This window comes from Drosophila subpulchrella, chromosome 2L (genome assembly GCF_014743375.2).
Source record: "Drosophila subpulchrella strain 33 F10 #4 breed RU33 chromosome 2L, RU_Dsub_v1.1 Primary Assembly, whole genome shotgun sequence".
Classification (NCBI taxonomy): domain Eukaryota; kingdom Metazoa; phylum Arthropoda; class Insecta; order Diptera; family Drosophilidae; genus Drosophila; species Drosophila subpulchrella.
The window spans coordinates 24,880,237-24,900,083 of record NC_050610.1 but is presented as its reverse complement, the minus strand read 5'-3'; the positions used below and the strand labels follow the sequence as shown (position 1 = coordinate 24,900,083).

Below are 19,847 nucleotides of genomic sequence, written 5' to 3'. Positions count from 1 at the left end.
TTACGGTTTTTCCTCGTTTTTGGGGGCTGCTCCTTTCTCAACCCCGCTCTGAATCGAAATCGGAATCTGGAATCTGGACATGGTCTGGTCTGGTGAATTCTGAAGCCGCTTTACCGGCTGCTCTTCAAATCCTAAAGCCCAAAGTTCAGAGCCCAGAGCATTCAGAGTGATTGGGTCTGTTCTGTGAATGGGAATTTGGCGGTGGCCAGCTTTGGGCCCAGTTAATGGAAAAGCGTTGAACAGATTATGCAGTATGCGGAATGTAGAAATCCAGAATGCAAAATGCAAGGAGCGATTTTCATTTGAGTTCAGTTCAGGACTTACACGTATGGTCAGCCTCTCATTGACGGCATTCGACTTGGACTTGGTGCGAGTGTGTTTGTCGGGCGCCGCCTTATCCTACGATTATTTTGGGGATTGGTTTTTGGGGGGATTCGGTTTAACGTGGGGGTAGAGAATAAAACTGCACATTAGTACCTGCTGCGAGCCCTGGGCTATTGTGGCCAATGCTTTTCAAGCCCCGCCCAAAACTCCCGAGTCAATCCTCATCCCCTAGCACCACTTTTTGGTTCGGTTGTGTTTACTATCAGGGGTGTCACAGAAATCTCTGGTGAATTTCGGGACGGTTGGTTTGAAAATTAACCGAAAAAGTCTATGTCACAGAATTTAAAAATCTATCATGAATGTGTTTGAAAGTATGCATCAAACTATTTTCTTTCACTGCATACTTTTGGACACCTTAATAAAAGATTTGAAATCTCTTGTTATTGCCTTATTAATTTAATTGGAATTTGTTAATTTTTTAGAGACACTGAGCTTTTCCCGGCTGGACTTCAGTTAGGAAGAGACCTCTGGGACACCCCCTGTTTTATCTCAAAATTAAGTGATTTGTATTTAGGTTTTTACCATGATTACAGCGCCGCCCGCGATTATAACACGGGCCGTATGGGAGACTTGTCCCTCACCATTGCGTGCAATGCAAGTGTACTCTCCGATGTCCTCGTGCCGAATGGTGGAGATCCGCAGCTCGGTGCCGTCGTTGAAGATGCCCACCGTGGGCGAGGGATCGACGGGATTGGCATCCTTGTACCAGAGTATTTCCGGCGTGGGCGTGCCATCTGCCTGGCAATTGAGTATAATTGAATCACCTGCAAGGAAATGTGGTGCCATCGCCACAACGAAATGAGAATGAGAACGAGAGCGAGAGCGAGGAATTAATAAGGTAAGTGGTGGCAATTGTTACGCTTTTTGGTTTCAAGGAGGACGAGGAGGACCCACAAGCCGCCTCCTTCCGGCTCGGCCGTCCTTTGTCTATTGTCCTTCGTCCTGCCACCATTTGCGGCAGACAATGGAAACGGGCCGGCTCTTTGTTGCAGTTCCCTACTCGCCTCACTGGCCCCGTTGTCTTCGGCTTTCAGTTTACAGTATACAGTTTTCAGGACCAGAATCAGAATTGTTTGTCTGATTTATGCGCTGCAGCGCCATTTTCGCTCAACGCATTTCCGGCCCCTCGAAAAGCGCCCTTTGTTTCGCCGCCTGCCACTTGGACTTGTAAACATTTTAACTTTGATTAAGCGGCGGAAATTTGATTTGATACGATTGCGAGGGCATAAAGAGCTTATCGATTTTCGTGGGCCAACCTCTTACGCTTTTCGGAATCGGAAGATGACAAATGGGCGGCCATAACTCGTTTCAGAAGGATGGTGGCACTTTTTACGACTCCTGGGAGTACAAGTTCTCAAGGTGACAAACTCATTCGGGCGCTGCAACAAATGGCCGACCATTTGACACACTCGAAAGTGGGCCAAAGGCGTGCGGGGGTCGCACTCCACTTAATTCTGCGAGATGACAGCCCCCAAATAAGTTGGCCAGCCGAATATGCGCTTATTTATGGCCTCGCTATTTATCAGGGCGCAAAGCGGCTGGTTTTGAGCACACGGTAGAGATGGTAGCCAAAATCGATATAGCGATGTGATACCGATATTCATATAGTTCGAAATATCTACCATCTTTATTTTATAATATTAAAAGATAATACATTTGCTATCGGAAAAAGTAATGGGTATATCAAAAATATATATATATTTATATATAACACTACAGATAACACTGCATTTACTACAAACTTTTAAAATTTATTCGATATTGCATCGATAAATTATATTTCGATATATCGATAAAATCGATAATATTTTTTCCTCATAAACACACATTTGGTACTCACCTAAATTAACGTATATAATATCCTCTGGCGTAACACTAAAGCGCGGCGGTGCATGTACGTCTAAGTGGAACCATGTACCGTTCTTATGCTGCTTGGGGTCCCGGTTGAGGAAGACGACCTTGCACTCGTACCATCCCTGGTCCGACTCACGGATGTTGGTCAGGTTGAGCGAGGCGGAGCCGAAGGGCGAGTCCTGCGACACGCGGGACACGCGTCCCTTGTAGCCCTCCTCGATGTGCTCCGGATAGCTCTCATACCAGATGTAGATGGGCAGATCGGAGCCCTTGATAGAGGAGGACATAATCGCACATTAGTTTATCGATAGGTCAGCGGGCATGGGATCAGAGTTGATTCTTGATTGGTCTGTCTGGAATGCGTTATATGCATGGAATATGTGCCATGGCATTTGTACATACGACAAACGAGAGTCTGGTTTCTGGTACGCTTCAACTGGAAACAGGTACACAGGTACATTTACAGGTACAGACAGTATCTAACCTAGGGTTATGAGTTTATGAGTCGCGAGTTTTTTGGGGATATGTACACATACAGAAAACAGTGTGTGCTAGGCGCTAGTCACATGCTAACTTCTACAATACATTTAACGCTTAAGTCTACGGTGTGTGCGGCATGCAGGTGCAAATCGGGATTAAAGCTAATCGGAAATTCTCGAAAGTTTCCCGCTGAGACAACGCAAACAACTAACAACTGTCGCAAATAAATTGAGTTGCGACATAGCTACACATACACACGGCTGCGGGGGACATAACTGCGTTTTCCGTCTGTGTAAAAGTAAAATCTACAAACAGTCAAAACAAAAACTCATCACGTTAACGTGGAGAAATTGCGCTGCCGCATGGTAAACATGCCAGCAAACAAACAAGCGCTCTCGCAGATACACAAACTACCAGATATATACACAGACATGGTCACACATTTTCACTGTCAACACGAACTCCCCAGATCCTGGGCTCACCACTTGCTCCTCCGTCCTTTTGCATGCTCATCAACAGCCGGAGGAAAAGCGGGTGGAAAGTGGGTGGCAATGGGCATCCCCCAGCCCCATCCCCCACCGCCGTACACATAGTATTTTTGTTCTGTGCCAGGGACACGCTGGCAACAATAAATCATGTGAGTGTGGCACAGCAACTAAAACGGGTAAAACAACTAAAACGACGAGGGCCAAAGAGATACATTTGAAATTCTAGCTTGTGCAGATAAAAAATGTGCATGTGAAATATAAATTTCGAGGCAGGCAACAAAAATTGGGGTTAACCTGCACTCGCCCTCGAAAGCTCAACCCATCCATGTGCAGCCCGGGCCTTTGTTTATTTTATTCACAGGACCTCCTCCCCGAAACGCATTGAACCGAGTGCATTTTCGATTCGAATTCTCTCGCATGACCAACAGGACCTGGACCTGGCCAGGCATTAGCACCCTATCTCTCCAGAAAGTACTAAATGCCAGGGCCCATGGATGGCGGCGTAATTGCGTATACGTTAATAATTGGTAAGCAAATTGCTCATACGCCACGTTATCCCGGGCCGGGCTAATCGATTTATTTCCCTAATTAGACGGGGGAGATGGACGGAGATGGGCCCTGTGTGTGTCGCTTATTAAAACTTATAGACGTTTTAATAATTTCCTCGGCTGACGTATGAAATAACTTGCCCTGGCAGCTCGGCCCGGCAAAAAGGGGGGCGAAAAGGTCACAGGACACACAGGCAGACAGGCAGACAGCCAAGGACCCGGGCCAAAATTAATATTCGCACTCGCAGAAGCGTCATAAGTTGGCTTGGCAAACATTTTTCCGCTTAATTTATTCAGTAGCAATTAATTTAGATTGCAACTAAGGCAACGCCAGACTCCCGTCCTCCTGGGCTTTCGCTTTCTCTTTAAAGGGCAGGCAGAAAAGTAGGCAGCCTTTAATGAAATTCTTTCGCATTTACGGGCCAGTAATGTATGTAATTACGGGGAGAAAGCAGGGGAAATGCGAGTGAGAGAAATACGAGCGCATAAATTAAAAGCTAAAGCCATGTTAATCCCTTTAATTCGGCCATTTACCGACGTTCCCCCCTGCGGTGTGCGTATTTTTATCGCGACAAAACATAAACATACTTTTTGCAGTACTTATAACTTTTGTTTGGCATTAAAATTGCTTGTAAAACTTTTAAGTTGGCTCGAAAAAACAGGAGGCAGGAGACGTTATCTGCCCAGCACAACACACATATATGCGCATAACTTTGGCTGCATTTCGCTAAGCGAAGGACAGTCGTGACTTTGACTTTTTATCCTGGCTGCCATCGCTGGCATTTCCCACTTTATTATCCCTGCGGTTTTCCTTGGTTTTTGCCATCAAGCTGCAGCGCAGGGCTTCGGCCCCCAAGAAAGTTGGCTTAGGCGTGCTGGAAATTATGGAAAGTAAGCTGTTTGAGGTCGTGGTTCAGTTTGAAGTCGCTGAGCTGAGGTTGCCCACGTTAGTTGGCTTCATCAAACTTTGCAGCAGAGTACGTACACAGCTAGAAAATATCAGTTTGATACTCACAAGTTGAAGCGAAATAAAAAAATGTGAAATAATGTTAAATTGATAACGAAAAACGTAATTTCTTAGGGAGTTTCATCAGAACGACTAAATTCTTTACCGGTGTGGTTGGGGGCCAGGTAAAATAGTTTGCTACACACTAGGCATGCAGAAGAGGGTGGGAAAATAATTGGATTACATTACAAAAACGCCAAATGAAAAAGATGAGTGGAGAAAAAGACGTGACTGGGTGACTGGGCGGTGCTCTATATGCAATGGGTGTTTCGTTGCGCCTTTGCTTATTTGATTGGAATTAAATTTGCTTATCCTACGGGAATGTGCAGTGGCAGTTGAAAATGCCAAAAATATGCCACTTGAGTTTGCCCTGCCATCCATCGATTGTCCGAGTGGCAGAGCTGAAAAGTTTGCGCAGCTATCCCCATGGAATTCCAAACGAATCTTTGCTCTGTTTATCTGCGGCTCAACTTTGCCAAACATTAGCATATTTCTGCCAACTCCGACTGCCACTATGGGTGGTTGGGTGGGTTTTGGGTGGCTTTCGGGTGGTTTCGGGTGGTGCAGGCGGCATGAAAGAGTTTTCGAACACTCGCAACTAAAGTCTTGGCAATGTGACTAATTTGTTTTCAATATTTTTGCTCGACTATGAATGGTTGTGGCTAATTGTTTGGGATTTGCATGGTTGAGGATTAAACGGGAGTGGAAATTGTTTTCATTTTCATTTGGTTTTGCAGTGAGCAGTGAGCAGCTAAGCTAGATTTTGTGTATGCTGTCGATTGCGAACGAATTTCGATTTGATTTGATTTGCAAATGGAATTTCATTTTCGATTTCTTTTATTGGTGGAATGTGAATTTTCGACTGCTTTCTTCTCTTTCGCTCTCTTTGGTCCGGGTGCTGTGAAGCCCGTTCCTTCAATTGACAAATAATTTGATTAATTTCATCTTTCGTGTTTTCGAATGCCGCAAAAATAATTCGATTCAAAGTGTCGAATATTGGGTGTGTTTCGTGTGTGTGTTTTGTGTGTTTGGTGTGGCTTGTCTTGTGGGCTGCGAACTTAAAGGAGGCGCAAAGAATCCGATCCCAAAACCGATCAGAAGCGGCCGCTGGAAAGCCGAAAGCCTGCCTATTTCAAATGCTGTGTAGGCTGGTGATTTGGGGGCAGGTCGGGGTATCGGTATCGGGATAGTCCCCCGATTTCAGGCCGGAGGATATAGGTTGATGGCTGAATGAGAACCAAGGCGAACTGAAACCAAACTGAGGAAATCAAGTACTCAAATTACCAATGTGGAAACACATAAACACATACATCTCAAGCTATAACTTATGGTTATCTGTATCGCATGGACATCAACAAACAACACGGGCATTGGCAAAGTTCGGTTATCGGATCAACTGGTTTAGGTTTAAGTTAATTTGGTTGCTGCTTTGTAAGCTTTAAGGCACGATTAATAAACTCAAAAGGTAATCGAACTCAAACTGAGTAACTGATTTCAGGGGACAAGGCTCAATAAGATGGTATTGTACGTATTAGTTGAGAAAAAACACTGAATAGGTTGGTAGTTCTTTATTCGTTTACTGCGTGGGTCTGTCTGTTCTGACTGACTGTTTCTTACTTTTTCTTGCTTTGTTTTTGCGTATCGGAACAACAATGTAAAAAAGAGAGTTTAGAGAAGAAATGTTAACTGTGATATCGTACCGTTTCGCTCACCTTCTTGTCCCACTGCAGGACATATGGCACGGGGTGGTCGTTGGGGAACTCCACATGGCAGTTGAAGATGACGCCCTCGCCGAGGATGGCCGTGATGTGCACGGCGTCTTCTGCAAAAGGGATGAGAGAAAGGAATATCAGCTGTATATATGACTTGTTACACATCGGCCAATGGGAACTCCCACCGCAGCCAGGATTCCCCAACGTGATGCGCCCATAATACGGCCAATTCCGCAGCCGCAGTCCCGTCCTCGTTATTGCTTTCTATTTAGACGTGACATTCAGCACGATTTACGTGGCCCAGGACGAATGTCCAGCCCTCCCATCCCATCCTGCCACATCCCAGTCCCATCCGCTGACAGAAAGAATGGGAAAACCATCGTGCCAGGGGTTACTTTTAAATGGATTTGTTGATGGCTATGTCGGTCACATGTCAAGTGCTGGTCATTGACTGATGTTTTGGCCCCGCCATCCCTCCCAGGGGACCAATAGCTGACCCGGCTTCCATTTTGGTTTGGAAATCAGTTATGCCATTGAATGTCGGTGATTGCGAATGTGTGTGGTCCTGAAACTATGGCCAGAATATGCAGAGGAATGCACTCGGAACCACTTGGAAAAAAATTTGCGGCATAACCTAAGTTGGCCAAAGCTATTCTATATCATAGATTCTAAGGAGCAGAAATAAAAATTATCTTTTATCTAACTTAACTGACGGTTTTTCAGAAACATGATGTTTTGAATACGAAGATTTGTATTTTCAAAGGCTTTCACAACGGGTACCCAAAACTGCATTTCTAGGTTCCATGACATAAGTTATTGAACCCCGATTTCGAAGTGAGAATTGTTTAGTAATGCACATTCAAATTTTTCTTTCAAGAGAAGGTCAAGCTTTTAACCCATTTTCATGTTTGATTTTTCCATACTTTCAATAGCCCTCAAAGAGGGCTGCACTTCCAGACCTCATAACTTGGGTTATTGTATCCCGATTTTGACGTGGGATACCTCTGTGAGTTTATTTTTGAATTCTAGTAGTATTCTAGTATCTAGTATTCCAATTTAAAATTTTTCGTTGGGCGGAGGGTCAAATTTTTAACACATTTTCATGTTCGGTTTTTCCGTAATTCCAATGGCTTTCGTTATGAAAGCCCAAAACTGTACTTCAAGATTTCATAACTTTGGTAATTGGCATCCGATTTAGAAGTGACATACCTCCATGAGTTTGTGGGGAAATTCTCTAATAATCTACATTAATATTATTCTCCTAAGCGAGGGTCAGATTTTTAACCCATTTTCATGTTCGATTTTTCCGTAGCTCCAATGGCATTCGGTATGGGAGCCCAAAATTGTACTTCAAGATTTCGTAACTTTGGTAATTGGATACCGACTTTAATGTGTGATACCTCTATGAGTTTGTGGTTGAGTTCCCTAAAATTCTACATTCAAATTTTTCTCTTAAAAGATGGACAAAATCTTAGCTAGTTTTCATGTTAATAAATTACTTTTTTCTTACTTAGATAAGGACAAGAAGAAAGTTATGATGCCGATAGTTCCTCTATCGTCTTATCTAAAAGGTATTGCCTTAAATTATAGTGATCGAAGGTGCTTAGATAGGGACAGTAGGAAATGGATGTGACTAGTCGTTTCAAGATAAGCAAAACCCAATGTAAGTCCACTGCTTTCAACTCGTAATCATTAGATCTATATATTTAAAACATTTTGCTGGAATACAGTGCATAGTTTTTTTTCTGTGCATGTTGGTTGACCTCTTGAATAAAAGTTATTGACCACACGCACACACAGAGTGGGAAATCAGAGGGACAGAGCTCTTTGGTTGACGAAAAGTTGCTTTCCAGCATTTCAACCGAATGTCCTGCCCTGACAACGAGTCGTGACATTTCATTAGCGTTTGTCACCTGTCTGTGGCCAAGAGTAGGTGCCACGATGAGGACGAGGATGCCAGGATGGACTGCGGTGGGCACTTGACAGGCGCTGATTAGGCTCCTTGTTCCTGCCTTTGACGGACGCTTCATTTCTGTGCTGTGGCAACTGCCCCGAGGTGCAAATGTGCTGGGCATTATTTATGTATGCACCGCCCCCAAACTGGCACCCATCACCGCCAGGGGGCGCTCCATGAGCTTTTCTGAGCCGTTGACATGGTCAACCAAGCTGAAAATTTCGTTTACAATTGGAGCAGAGCTCAAAGCTCGGCAAGCGGCAACGGAAATGCAAATGAATTGTCGGAAACAGCAGGACAACAACAGTAAACTGGAGACCAATCCAATAAGGGAGCATATCCTGTTACACACATGTGTGCGAGTGTGTGTGTGTGTCTGTGGGGGGGGGTTGATGTTCTATGCCACTTGAAGATGGCGATGGAGCCTGTGCAGCTGCTGCCGAGAGCTCGGAATCTCTGGCCCTGGCATGATGACCCTAAACTTGTTAACAAACAACTTCTGACCTGCCTGCACATGCCACATCCCCCCCTCCTCTTCCATTGTATCCAGATCCAACTGTATCTGTGTCGGTAATAGGGTTAAGCAAACTACCAATGTCCGAAGGCAATTGTTCGGGCTGGCCAACCACTTTTGATTGGGGCGTTGTCCGGCAAAAAAAATCAACTTAATGCGTTTTGCATTAATTCCCGTTCCAGTTCTCATTGGAGATGGGAAAAGGCCTGTCAAGGACTTGGGCTCCAGCTACATGACGTCTTTGTTAACCTCCTCTCCACCAGACACTCGACCAGTCAGTCACTCAGTCATCCACCGACTCACTCACTCACTCGCTGGCTCGCTTTATGCACTCCTCGCTTGTTGACTTTGGCATTTGCATAAATTTATGTTAACTTGGCCAGCTTTGGCAGACTATTTGCATCGCCTTTCAGCCTCCGCTGGCTGCTCCCGAAAAAAAATACAGAAAACAACATCAGGAGCGACACAAAAACAATGACGACAACGACTTTGATGGGGTTGGCAATGGTGATTATGCTGAGAAGCATGCACTGGGAGAAAAGAGTCCACAGCTATGAAAAATTACATTGGAAAGGATAAGCAATTACACTGCTGTTTAATTATTTGAAACCACTTTCTTAGGATTTAGGAAATTTTCTTAAAATAATCTCTTACTTATAGGATTAATACGTGGATAGTACCACCCTAAGAACCTTTTGAAACACCACACTACTGTCAAAACCACTTCAAATACTTTAAAAAGTACTTGAGCTGCTTGCTTTTGCACTGTTTGCACACTATCCGAATATTAAGCAAGTGTCATAAGATCAGAAATCTATACAGTATCCAGTATACATTGTAGTAATATTCCTAAAGTGATGGCAACCTATAGGATTTATAAACATAAAGTGCAAAATCCAGTCAGTCAGTCAACATATAAGCTAGTGTCTTATGTTTCATACCACTGATTAGACCCTAAGCAAATTCCAACTATGTAGTTGTAAGATCTAAGCTATTTCTCTCGGTGTACAGTCAAGGCACTTGTTCGTCTATTGCCCTTTGATAATGTTGCAGACATGTCGCCGAGAGCCAAGTGAAGTACTCGAGGGTAGCAGGAAGTCAGGAAGTTGGGAAGCCAGGATGCCAAAGTACCCGCGTGTGTTTCGCCTCTGTCGCGCCTTTTGATGGCGTTAACATGCAAAAGTGGTTTCATTATTCCATTTAGAATGTCCTTCAGCCAAAGGCAGACGTTTTCGCTACTCAGGGCCCCTTCCACTTGCCTACCAACCTGCCACCCACCCACCACCACTTGACACGAGTTCCTGGCTTGAGTTATTCAGCGAGGCGCACTTTGTTTTCATTGATTAAAGCCAAGTTGAGTTGCCTTCGAGGAACTTATTTCGGCATTCCCCATCTAGCCATCAGCCATCAGCCACGCCCCTTCCTCCGCATAGCCTTCAACTTGACGTTGACCTTTCGACCGTGCTGCAAAGTGGCCATTGCGCTGTCATGGCGAAAGGAATCTCAAGCGGTTTTTCCAATTTTCGGCTAAATTAAATTGAATTAATTCACTCGACGAGCGAGGAACGAAGAACGCCACGGTACATTGAGCGAAGCCAGTGGCAACTTTTAATGTCCTTCGGCAGGACGGGGAAGACTATCCGGAAATAGGACGGAAAATGCGAGTGAAGGTCAGGTCATTGAATTTAGTGGCAGGCTGATGTTCACGAAAGGTTCTTTAATTGACAGTTAGCCTCACAACTTTCAAATGCATAAATTGAGTGAAATACAGATAAATTAAATACCCTGAACATATAATCAAACTACTGATGAATGAAAGTGGACTTTTTGGGGTAGGATTAAATAACATCGACTTTAAATTGACTTAAAAATCTAAAAGCAGAAACCAAATTTCCATTTCGTAAAACAAAATAAAATAGTATTCTGAAAAAGCCAAAAATTGTGCAAAATAAAATCTAAGCCTGCCTAAAACCTTTGAAATTCAGAACCATCGCTACCACTTCAACAAATTTGATCAGATATTCCAAAAAATCACCATTTTCGGGGCCACCTATTGTAATCACCGAGAGATTCGCCGGGAACGAATAAATCAAAAGGCCTAAATAAAAGCTCTACTCTCTCTTTTTTGGCCAGCGGTTCACTCGATGCTGCGCCCAACTGTCAACTAATTGCCAAATGTAATCAGCTTTGGCCGCACGTAAGCCGCTTATTGTGCGCCATTACATTTTCCCGAGCACCGAGCTCCGAGTACTGAGTACTGAATAAAAATCAAGTTCCACACATGCGCCCTTTTCAGAGTTCAGCTGGCGAAAAGAGCAAAGAAACGGGCGCCTATCAAATTTTCAAAATGAAATTTTGGCCGCGAATAGTCGAGGCTTTCGCTGAATAAAAATCAAGTTCCACACATGCGCCCTTTTCAGAGTTCAGCTGGCGAAAAGAGCAAAGAAACGGGCGCCTATCAAATTTTCAAAATGAAATTTTGGCCGCGAATAGTCGAGGCTTTCGCTGCGATTTAATTAAGCAACTTGATTGCACTGCACTCACCTGGAATGTTGTGCGCCTGGGCATTTTTCGCTAGAAGGGCCAGCAACGAGACCAGTACGAGCTGGAGCACCTGTATCGTAGGCGTTGACCCCTGACCTTTCCAGAGGGGAATCCAGATGGAGCTGCCTTCTGCCCTTCGCCGGCTTCGTCTTCTCCTGGTCGTTTTCACTGTGAAAGCTGCCGTTTTCGCCGGCGATGCCGTCAGCGTTTTAGTAGCGGGAATCGTCGTTGGACTCCTGGAGGGGATCTCCAGGGACTGCTGATCCAGCTGCTGATCCTGCTCCTCCGATTGCTGGGTGCTGTTGTGCTGGGTGGTGCTCAATGCCCGACACCATCGATGAGACCCAAGGTCCGCGCACACGCCCATGCCTCTGTTCCCATAGTTCGACGCCGCCCTAACGTATCCTTCTCACCGGCAGTGGCGTCATCTGGAAAAAAGAAAGAAGGGGTAGATTCTGTCAGAGCTTTGCATCGGCATTGTTGCGAGTGAATTGCGGTAAATGTTGCCATCAATGAACGCCTTGCAGTCGCACCTGGCTGCACTTGATGAAGCTGTCACGTCCCTCAGCCGTCATCCATCACAGCCGTCAGTGTCAGACGTCAAGTGTCACCGGAGATCCGCCCCAGCCACCTCCAAAGCCACCCACTTCCCTCCGCCACCCCCAGTGGTTAGACCATCTCCTGTGGGTCAGCCCACCCCATCTTCAAGTGCAGCTTGTCAAGTATTTACTTGTTATTCAACCCAAAAACCTATGTTTGATCCCAAAAACTGTTTAAACTTTCAATGAACTTTTCTAATTTTCCTCTTAATGTGAGAAGTTTTTGGTAGGTTCAAGACAACTTTCGGTGCTGATTTGGAACCAACTCTAGGAACTAGAATTTTTGCAAAAACATCTAATTTAACCACGAGGTATTACAAAGTGTTGAAAGTTAATATAAGTCTAGCTATTTCCACCAACACACCCCTAACATATCTTGGTTGAACATCAAGGACACCGCCCCCAAAAACCTTGTACCATATTACAAAAATGCTATTTCCCCAGACAGGTAGACCTTATCGAGCATCTTGGACAACCTAAGCGCCGTTGACAAATTAATAAACAAAAGTTTTCCATTTCAACACTCCGTGGGCGCACACACACGTCCGTGAAATTAAGCAGCTAATATGTTGTAGCTACAACTGATAAGGACACCACTTAGCAGATTGAGATGGGGGTGCAGGCCCTGACAAAGGAGCGGCCTAGAAACTTACGAGGCTCCTATACAAATAGAGCAAACTTTTCCCCCAATAAAACTTTGCGTTTTAATGTAAAACTCGTGTTGGGTGTCGAAGACTGCTGGCGAATGGGGAGGGGGATAGGCCTTTGTTTGATAGTTTTTCCACCCGCCACTTTATCTAAGGATCGTGATTGGGGCCCCGTTTTGGGGACCACTGCAGTTGATTGAAATGGCATCCGAGCGTGTTTTATGAGTCGCCCACAAAAGTATGCAGAATACAAAAAAAGGTGAAGGAAATTCCCCGTCATTCGCAGTCGACAACAAAGCCTGAAATGTGTTTTTAATTAAATTATTTGGAATGCTTTAAGCGGAATTCGCTCAATTTGTACAAAATGAAACTCTCGGGGTCCCATCTTCCGGGATTTTTCTCCGCCATTACATGGCCACGTAAATATAAGCAGCTGCCGTAAAACTCCCCCTTTCACCCAGGGAAAACACAAAAAGCCACAGAAACACAGAAACAGCCACCCACACAGACATTTTAAATTGCAGGCAAAGCATTTTTGTAACGATTTTCATTCCTGGAAAGGAAAACGGGGGATTCCGGGAGGAAGGAGGGTGAAAAGCCTTTGCTTTCCTTATTCAATGTTGTCACTGCAATTAAGTAACTCGAGCAAAGCTTCCCTCAGGATGTTTTTGTGTGTGTGGGGGGATGGATGGAAAGTTTCGTGGCTGACAGAGCTGTATAAACGTCATTAGTGCCATTTTAATGCATAACTTAATACATCCGGTGAGAACAGTGTAGTACACAGCATACACCCACACACTCGCAGAGTCCTTGTGCGTTGAATTTAATCCTTTCTGGCATGACATGTAAAATTTTAATAACGTCAAGGTTTGTGGAGCGTTATTAAAACTTTTTGCGCTGCCAGCGCCATTATGACAAGTTTATTAAAACGAAATTTATTTATAGAGCGCACTCGAATCCCTCAGCGCTACTGGGCTCGTCCTGTGGCTCCTCGGAACTCCAACTGCTCCACATCCTGCTGCTCCTCCTGCTCCTTCACAACCACATCAAAACTAAAAGCCAGGCAACAAGCAAGCAGCAAAAATCGCATTAAGTGTGCGGTGCCTGTTCGTCCTGCTCCCCAAAAAAAGGAAAAGGGAAAAGGATGCACGGCACAGTCACTGGCACAGCCGAAATAGAACAAAAGCCGGAAAAATGATTTCCCTTATGGCTGAATTTTCATTACCGAAATGCCCGCCATGGCGTATGATTTCATTTGTAAATCAGCTCAAGTTGAGCTGTGGGGACAGCCGGCATACCAGCCATACCAAACAATGACAAATCAGCAAACGAATTGCATTTGCTGATACCCCAGGACCAAAAGGACGAAAAGGATGAGCTCGGCGACGGGGGGACAGAGGGACAGGGTGACAGGGGGACAGCCCATCGTGCACTAAATCAGTTGATTGGTTCGCCCCGCCCCCATTTTTGTTTCGGCCGTTGTGCTGGCTGGTGTGCCATGAGACCCATAACTGAATTGTCGGCCACGTCGTTGTCATTAAAATGTGTGTGCGCCAGTTTGGGCCCTTTCCCACGGCCCAGCATTCGTCACGGGGCCCGCTGCACATTTCCATACACTCGGAAACGGATTTTCAATCCCACCGAAGCCAAAAATTGCGTAAGAGATACGTAAGCATGTCCAGCTTTCGTATTAGTTTAAAAGGTAAATTACCTACCTATCTAAAAAACATTATTTCGCCTTTTACCCTTATAATCATAACACATAAGTGTGAACGACTTAAAAAAAATGCATATCTCTAAAAACTGAAATCTCTAGAAGTTTTATATCTTTATCAACTCAAGGGTATAATGACATAAGAAAAATCTCTAAATACTGAAATCTCTGAAAGTTTGATATCTCTTAAGGTATCTTGAAAGGTAACTTAAGTGCCTCCGAATAAGCGCATTTACTATATTGACATAAGATATCTTTAAAATCATTAAAACAATCATTGAGTGATAGCATAAAAGTGTAACGACCTCTAAAAACTAAAGGCTCTAAAATTATACATGACTAGATAATAGTTTACTGTAATGTATTTTTTTTACTCGCTATTCCTTACAAAACACGACCTTTCAAAGATCCCAATTCATACATTTTTTCGGCCAGTGTATGAGTCCCTGAGTCCTCGCACGGCGGCCATTTTATTTTCGGCCCGTGCGGTGGCAGCACTTTGTGGCATCCGCTTCCGCCGCCGTTTGCTGGTGCTTTTTGGTTGGCTGCACACACGGCGCAGGATTCAGGATTCAGGATGCGGGATTCGGGACTCCGCCGTAAACACAGCCACCGCATCTCCGAAGCGGATCTTCCGTCCACGGACGTCGGCTACTTGGCGCTCATTTGCATTACGTTCTGGGGATTGCTGATGATGGATGGGATGGAAAAGGGGATGGGTCCAGGTTGGTAGCAGGCACTTTTAATTAAAAACCCTCGCTGGCCAACCGAAACTGGAAGCCGCAAATTATTTTCACTTGGCTCACACATGGTCAGGACCTCTAACCCCGGACTCAGCCACAGCCCCTTTGGTTTCAGAAACTAATTAAGCATGTTGTGCGCAACAACTTGGGAACAGAACAGAACAGGACGGGGACCAGACTACAGCTCATTGCACTCCAATAAAGGCGAGTGCCTACTCCCCGGACTTGGGTCTGAGGACTCCGAACTGCGGACCAAGGACTACGGACTACGGACTTCTTCACGGACTTGTCGCTGCCACACCCCAAGACATTTCGACAGGCCCTCGAGTTTTCGTTTTTCGACCCAAGTGCTGTGTATGTATCCTGCCCTGGGTGTGTGCCCTTTGGCGCAAAACAGCAAATTTTACAACTTTTGCACACTGTGCGGTGGAAACTGCCAAGAAAAGGGCCATTTCATATGCGAGTTAGGCACTCCTACAGGAAAAAAAATATAAGCAAGAGTGGAAACAATCATACAATTAACAAATCAAGCAGATTTACTAAAAATTATATTAATTTTAAACCCCTAATAAAGAGTAAGAGTATGCATCCATATATCTTTAGCACGAAACTCCCAGTATTGCATAATTTTAGAAACCACATATAAAAAATATCAAATTTAAAAAAGTTCTTAAAGGTGTCTAAAAGTATGCAACAAAATATTTTCAAACTAGAAATTCGGGTACTGCATACTTTTAAACACGTATTTAAGAAATTTCAACAATTTTAGTTCGCTGTGTAAGTTCCCAAGCTCCGACGAGTGTTTAGAATGTGTACCTCGCCCGTTTAACTGCTGTTGCTTCGTTTTTAGTATCACTCATACGCCGCGTGGTACGCCTTGAAACTTTAATGAAATGGAACGCCCCGTTGCTTGTTTGGCTTACATTTGGGGAATGAGCCCGTGCCCGTAGGCCATCCGTCCGTAAGCTTGTTAGCGAGGCAGAAAAACCCAGAGAGGCTCTGTATATCTAGGGCAAAACGACAGAACAATGGAACCAAACCAGTTGCAATTCCCGAGCAGCTTTCCATTGACAATCCCCGGCCATTTGGAGCAGACATTATGTGGGAGCCACTGCCATTCGATTATCCTGCCTCCTTTTTTTGCCAGGTATCCAGCATCCTTGGCCCCACTTTTCAGTGGCCAGCTAATTCCAGTTAGCGAGATAGGGCCATAAAGAGAACTGCTATCACTTAATCTAATGAGTTTTACCTTCCCACCGCGGGCAATTAGACCAAGAATAGCCATAAAAGTTTGAAACATAACAGCCGGCGCAGGCAAAGTCAATATATCATTAGGCACTTTGGCCCGGCCGCTAAATGATCTAGAAAAGAAGCAAAAATGCGGCCAAATAGACTGTGGCCAAGTTTTTGGGCAGTCTCGGTGGGCAGCATGCAAAATGCCCCGGCCATTGTACAATTTTAATTGCTCTAAAATGCTGTAATACAACACGAACCACAAATAAATAAAATTTGCTGACATCAACAGGATGTTTGTGGGTTCCTGGCCAGCCCCTAAGAGGGGGCGGGATCCCGGACGGGACAGACAGGACCTGGACAAAGGAGGAGGCCACTAATGGTCCCGGGCCTTTGAAATTTAATTTCAAACGACTCCGGCACACGATGAAAACGGGCCGGAAATGAGGCGACGTGTGTATCGTTTATACATTTTAGCATTTAGTTTTCACTTTCTTATCGCTGCCCCATTACGCAACAGATTTTCATTCACAGCAATCGGCCTTTGTAGCCAGCGACTCCGTAATGGATTGTTTCGCTCGTGAGGCTTACTTATTGGTCATTGTACTTGGCCATGTGACTCGGCACTTTTCCGCTCATTCGCTCTACAGTTTCCAGAAATTATCCAAGATGGGCGTGGCTCTCAGCGCGGCTGGGATGAAAACTTTGCGCTTTGAAGCAATTAAATTCTTAATAATATTTCGGAAAGTGCAGAAAACTTTGCGCTCTGTTTCTGTGGCAAAAAGAACCACCGCCGCCGTCCAACTTTTTCTTAGAAAAGATATTCGGCGGAGTAAAAGTGCAAAATTATTCTGGAAACTAAAAAGAGGGCGGGAGGTCAGCTGGGTGCCAAAGGAGGAGGGGCGCGGACAAAGGATGGCAAACTTTTATGCTTCATGCTTAATTGCGGCATTTCGATTAAGCAAAATTAATAATAAAAGTTTGTGTTATTATTTATGCAGTCGGAGAGAATGGACGAGTGGAATATCAAAGGCGCAAAGAAAAGCGGCGGCGGAAGTGAAAATTTAGCAAACTTTTCCATCTTTTCGCCGTCTTCTTCTGTGCGCTGTCTTTTGGCCTCCCATAAATCCTGTAAAGTGTCTGAAAAAAGAACTTTTCCACCGCAATTCGACTAATAACTGCAGACATGCGTGCAGCAGAATTTTCTTTGACTTTGAGCCCCTCTGGAAACCTGATTACTGTCCCGGAATCTCCTCCACTTCTCCATCACTATTATGTGAAGTTTGTGTGTCTCATTTAACTTTTTAAAACTTGTTGAAACTAAAGCTCTCACACTAACTAAAGGGGACTTTAGTCTTCGGCTTCAGCTTCAGCTCCCGCTTCTCTGCTCGAGACTTTTCGGACCCACTGTGAAAGGAAGTTGGATGGGCGCCTCCTCCCCGACGATGTGCCAGTATATCAGACATCCTGCGCACAGCGAAACAGAACGGAATGAAGAAAAATAAATAAATGTAATGGCAACGCTAATGAACGGCCAACCCCCGTCGAATTTCCCGACTTTCCTCCGCTTTTCCGAGCCCCAAACAGGCGGACATGACCATAAACTTTGCTGCCGTTGCCTCGGCATAAAGTTGATTTCGAGTTCGAGTTCGGCGGAGAAAAAAAGCCAACGGGATTCGGGCAAAAAAGTTTAGCACTCGACGCCCCCGACTTGGCCAAAGGATCCCGGGATCCTGAATCCGGCCACCCTGTTTACGCACGTCTTTTGGTCGCTGCATCAAATGAAATGCTGCGAGTTGAATAGCACAAGATGGAGATGGAGACGAACAGCGGTGGCGGGGAAACGGGGGGCAAATCATGACTGAAGTGCAAAACTTTTCCCATTATGCAATAAATAAATTTCCATGCTTTAAAGTGGCAATCGCAGGGGGGAGGGGGTGGGGCTGCGATGTGGCAGCGACAAACGTAATTACGTATACGCCATGGAGCACGTCGTACACTCGATAGCTGGCTGGGCACCTTGTAATGGGCATATCAGCGCAGTTCAAACAGCTCCAAATTGAATAAGTAAACAACAACGCCCCGGAGCCAGAGGACCTCCATTCCTGGCCAGATGCAGATGTTTGTTTAGTACAGAGAGCGAAACCGGGGGAGCCAAGGTCCAAATAAACGGTAATCAAAACTTATAATATTAAATATGGATACGGAGAACCTATATTTAAAGAATATTAAAAGATACTTAAACTCAAGAAATTAAAAAACCTTAATATTTAAATACATTATTTTTTAAAACAGAATAAAATAAATATTTTCTATCTATTGCTTTGGTAATTATAACTCTACCATAAAACATATATACTTATATATTTGCATTATAAAATCTCCATGTTTCCCGTGGAAAAGTAAAATATTTACTTTGAAACACAAGATATAAGTGGTTCTAAAATTAAAACGCATTTAATTTAATTTATTTGATTTTAATCAAAAGAACATGGAGGTACTCGAACGCAAATCGTATATCAAGCAGCACTCCCGAATACTTTAAATATAAAATTGAGAAATTAGAGACGCTTCGTCCTGGGATATTTGCCTTTCTGGCTTTGGTAACATAAACCCTGGGTATTTGAATAAAATATTCAATTTCTTTGCACCGTGCAGGCCAAGCGGGTCCTTATTTTTTAAAACTCAAACATTTTTCAGCCAGCTCAGGGCAACAAGAGCTCGGGACTTTGCCGGGATATTGATTTTCCGGGCTAAGCTGCGTCTTATGGCGAAAGACCCAGCGTTTTGACGAGTCCATTGAACTATTTGCCGCTGTGGCCTGAATGTCCTTATTAAAAGCAGGGCCTCCTGCTGCCGCCTGTCGATATCGGAAAACTAATAAAAAGGGTTCGTGCAGCGGCAACACTTTGGCAACTTTTTCGTTCGCCGGCCAAATTGATACTCGAGTATTGGTCAAAAGGAGCGGAGGGAAACAAGATTTCTGATTGCGCTTTAATGGGGCCTAATGGCCGGCGACAAGTGTGGCAAATTACTTTAATGGTCGCTACGAAATAATGAACACCCATTCCTGGTCCTGGGAAAAATATTTAGGGCTACAGTCCGCAGCCTGTTGGTTTCTTCGAATCGGTTAACCACTTCATGACCGCCCAATTTCGCTACATTTTATTCAAATGCAGAACTTTAAGTTGCAGTATGGAAATATTTTAATTTCTCCGGCTTTGCACTTAAACTTTCAGCTTCTTTCCGCCTGGCAATTCCATTCCACAACCCCCGTTTTCTGGGCCAGAAGTTTGGCCCTAAGAAAACAAAAAGCAGCCCGCATAGTTATTAAAAGAGAAGTAACAACGAGACAAAAAAGGGGGAAGGCAAGTTGTCTCTGCCAGAGTTTTTCTTCTTTTTTATCTGGGAAGAGGGCTTCCCATAT

The 19,847-nt window shown here is 44.5% G+C and overlaps 1 protein-coding gene across 10 annotated transcripts in view; it reads right to left on the bottom strand.

Moving 5' to 3' along the window:
* The window catches only part of LOC119548558 (protein turtle), a 41,797-nt gene that overhangs the window by 17,145 nt on the left and 4,805 nt on the right, over positions 1 to 19,847 (bottom strand). For 5 of the 10 annotated variants that reach the window (XR_005219300.1, XR_005219299.1, XM_037855859.1 and 2 more), the window contains exons 3-7: positions 11,485 to 11,912; positions 6,461 to 6,582; positions 2,225 to 2,507; positions 907 to 1,148; positions 325 to 399 (exon numbers count right to left, since the gene is read on the bottom strand). Coding sequence is in view for 6 of the 10 variants with exons in the window: in XM_037855859.1 (XP_037711787.1) it covers positions 325 to 399; positions 907 to 1,148; positions 2,225 to 2,507; positions 6,461 to 6,582; positions 11,485 to 11,851 (1,089 nt within the window). In the remaining 4 variants the exon portion in view is untranslated. Of the gene's footprint in view, positions 1 to 324; positions 400 to 906; positions 1,149 to 2,224; positions 2,508 to 6,377; positions 6,387 to 6,460; positions 6,583 to 11,484; positions 11,913 to 19,847 lie in introns of all 10 variants that reach the window. The other 5 variants (XR_005219302.1, XR_005219301.1, XM_037855862.1 and 2 more) reach the window with 3 other exon arrangements.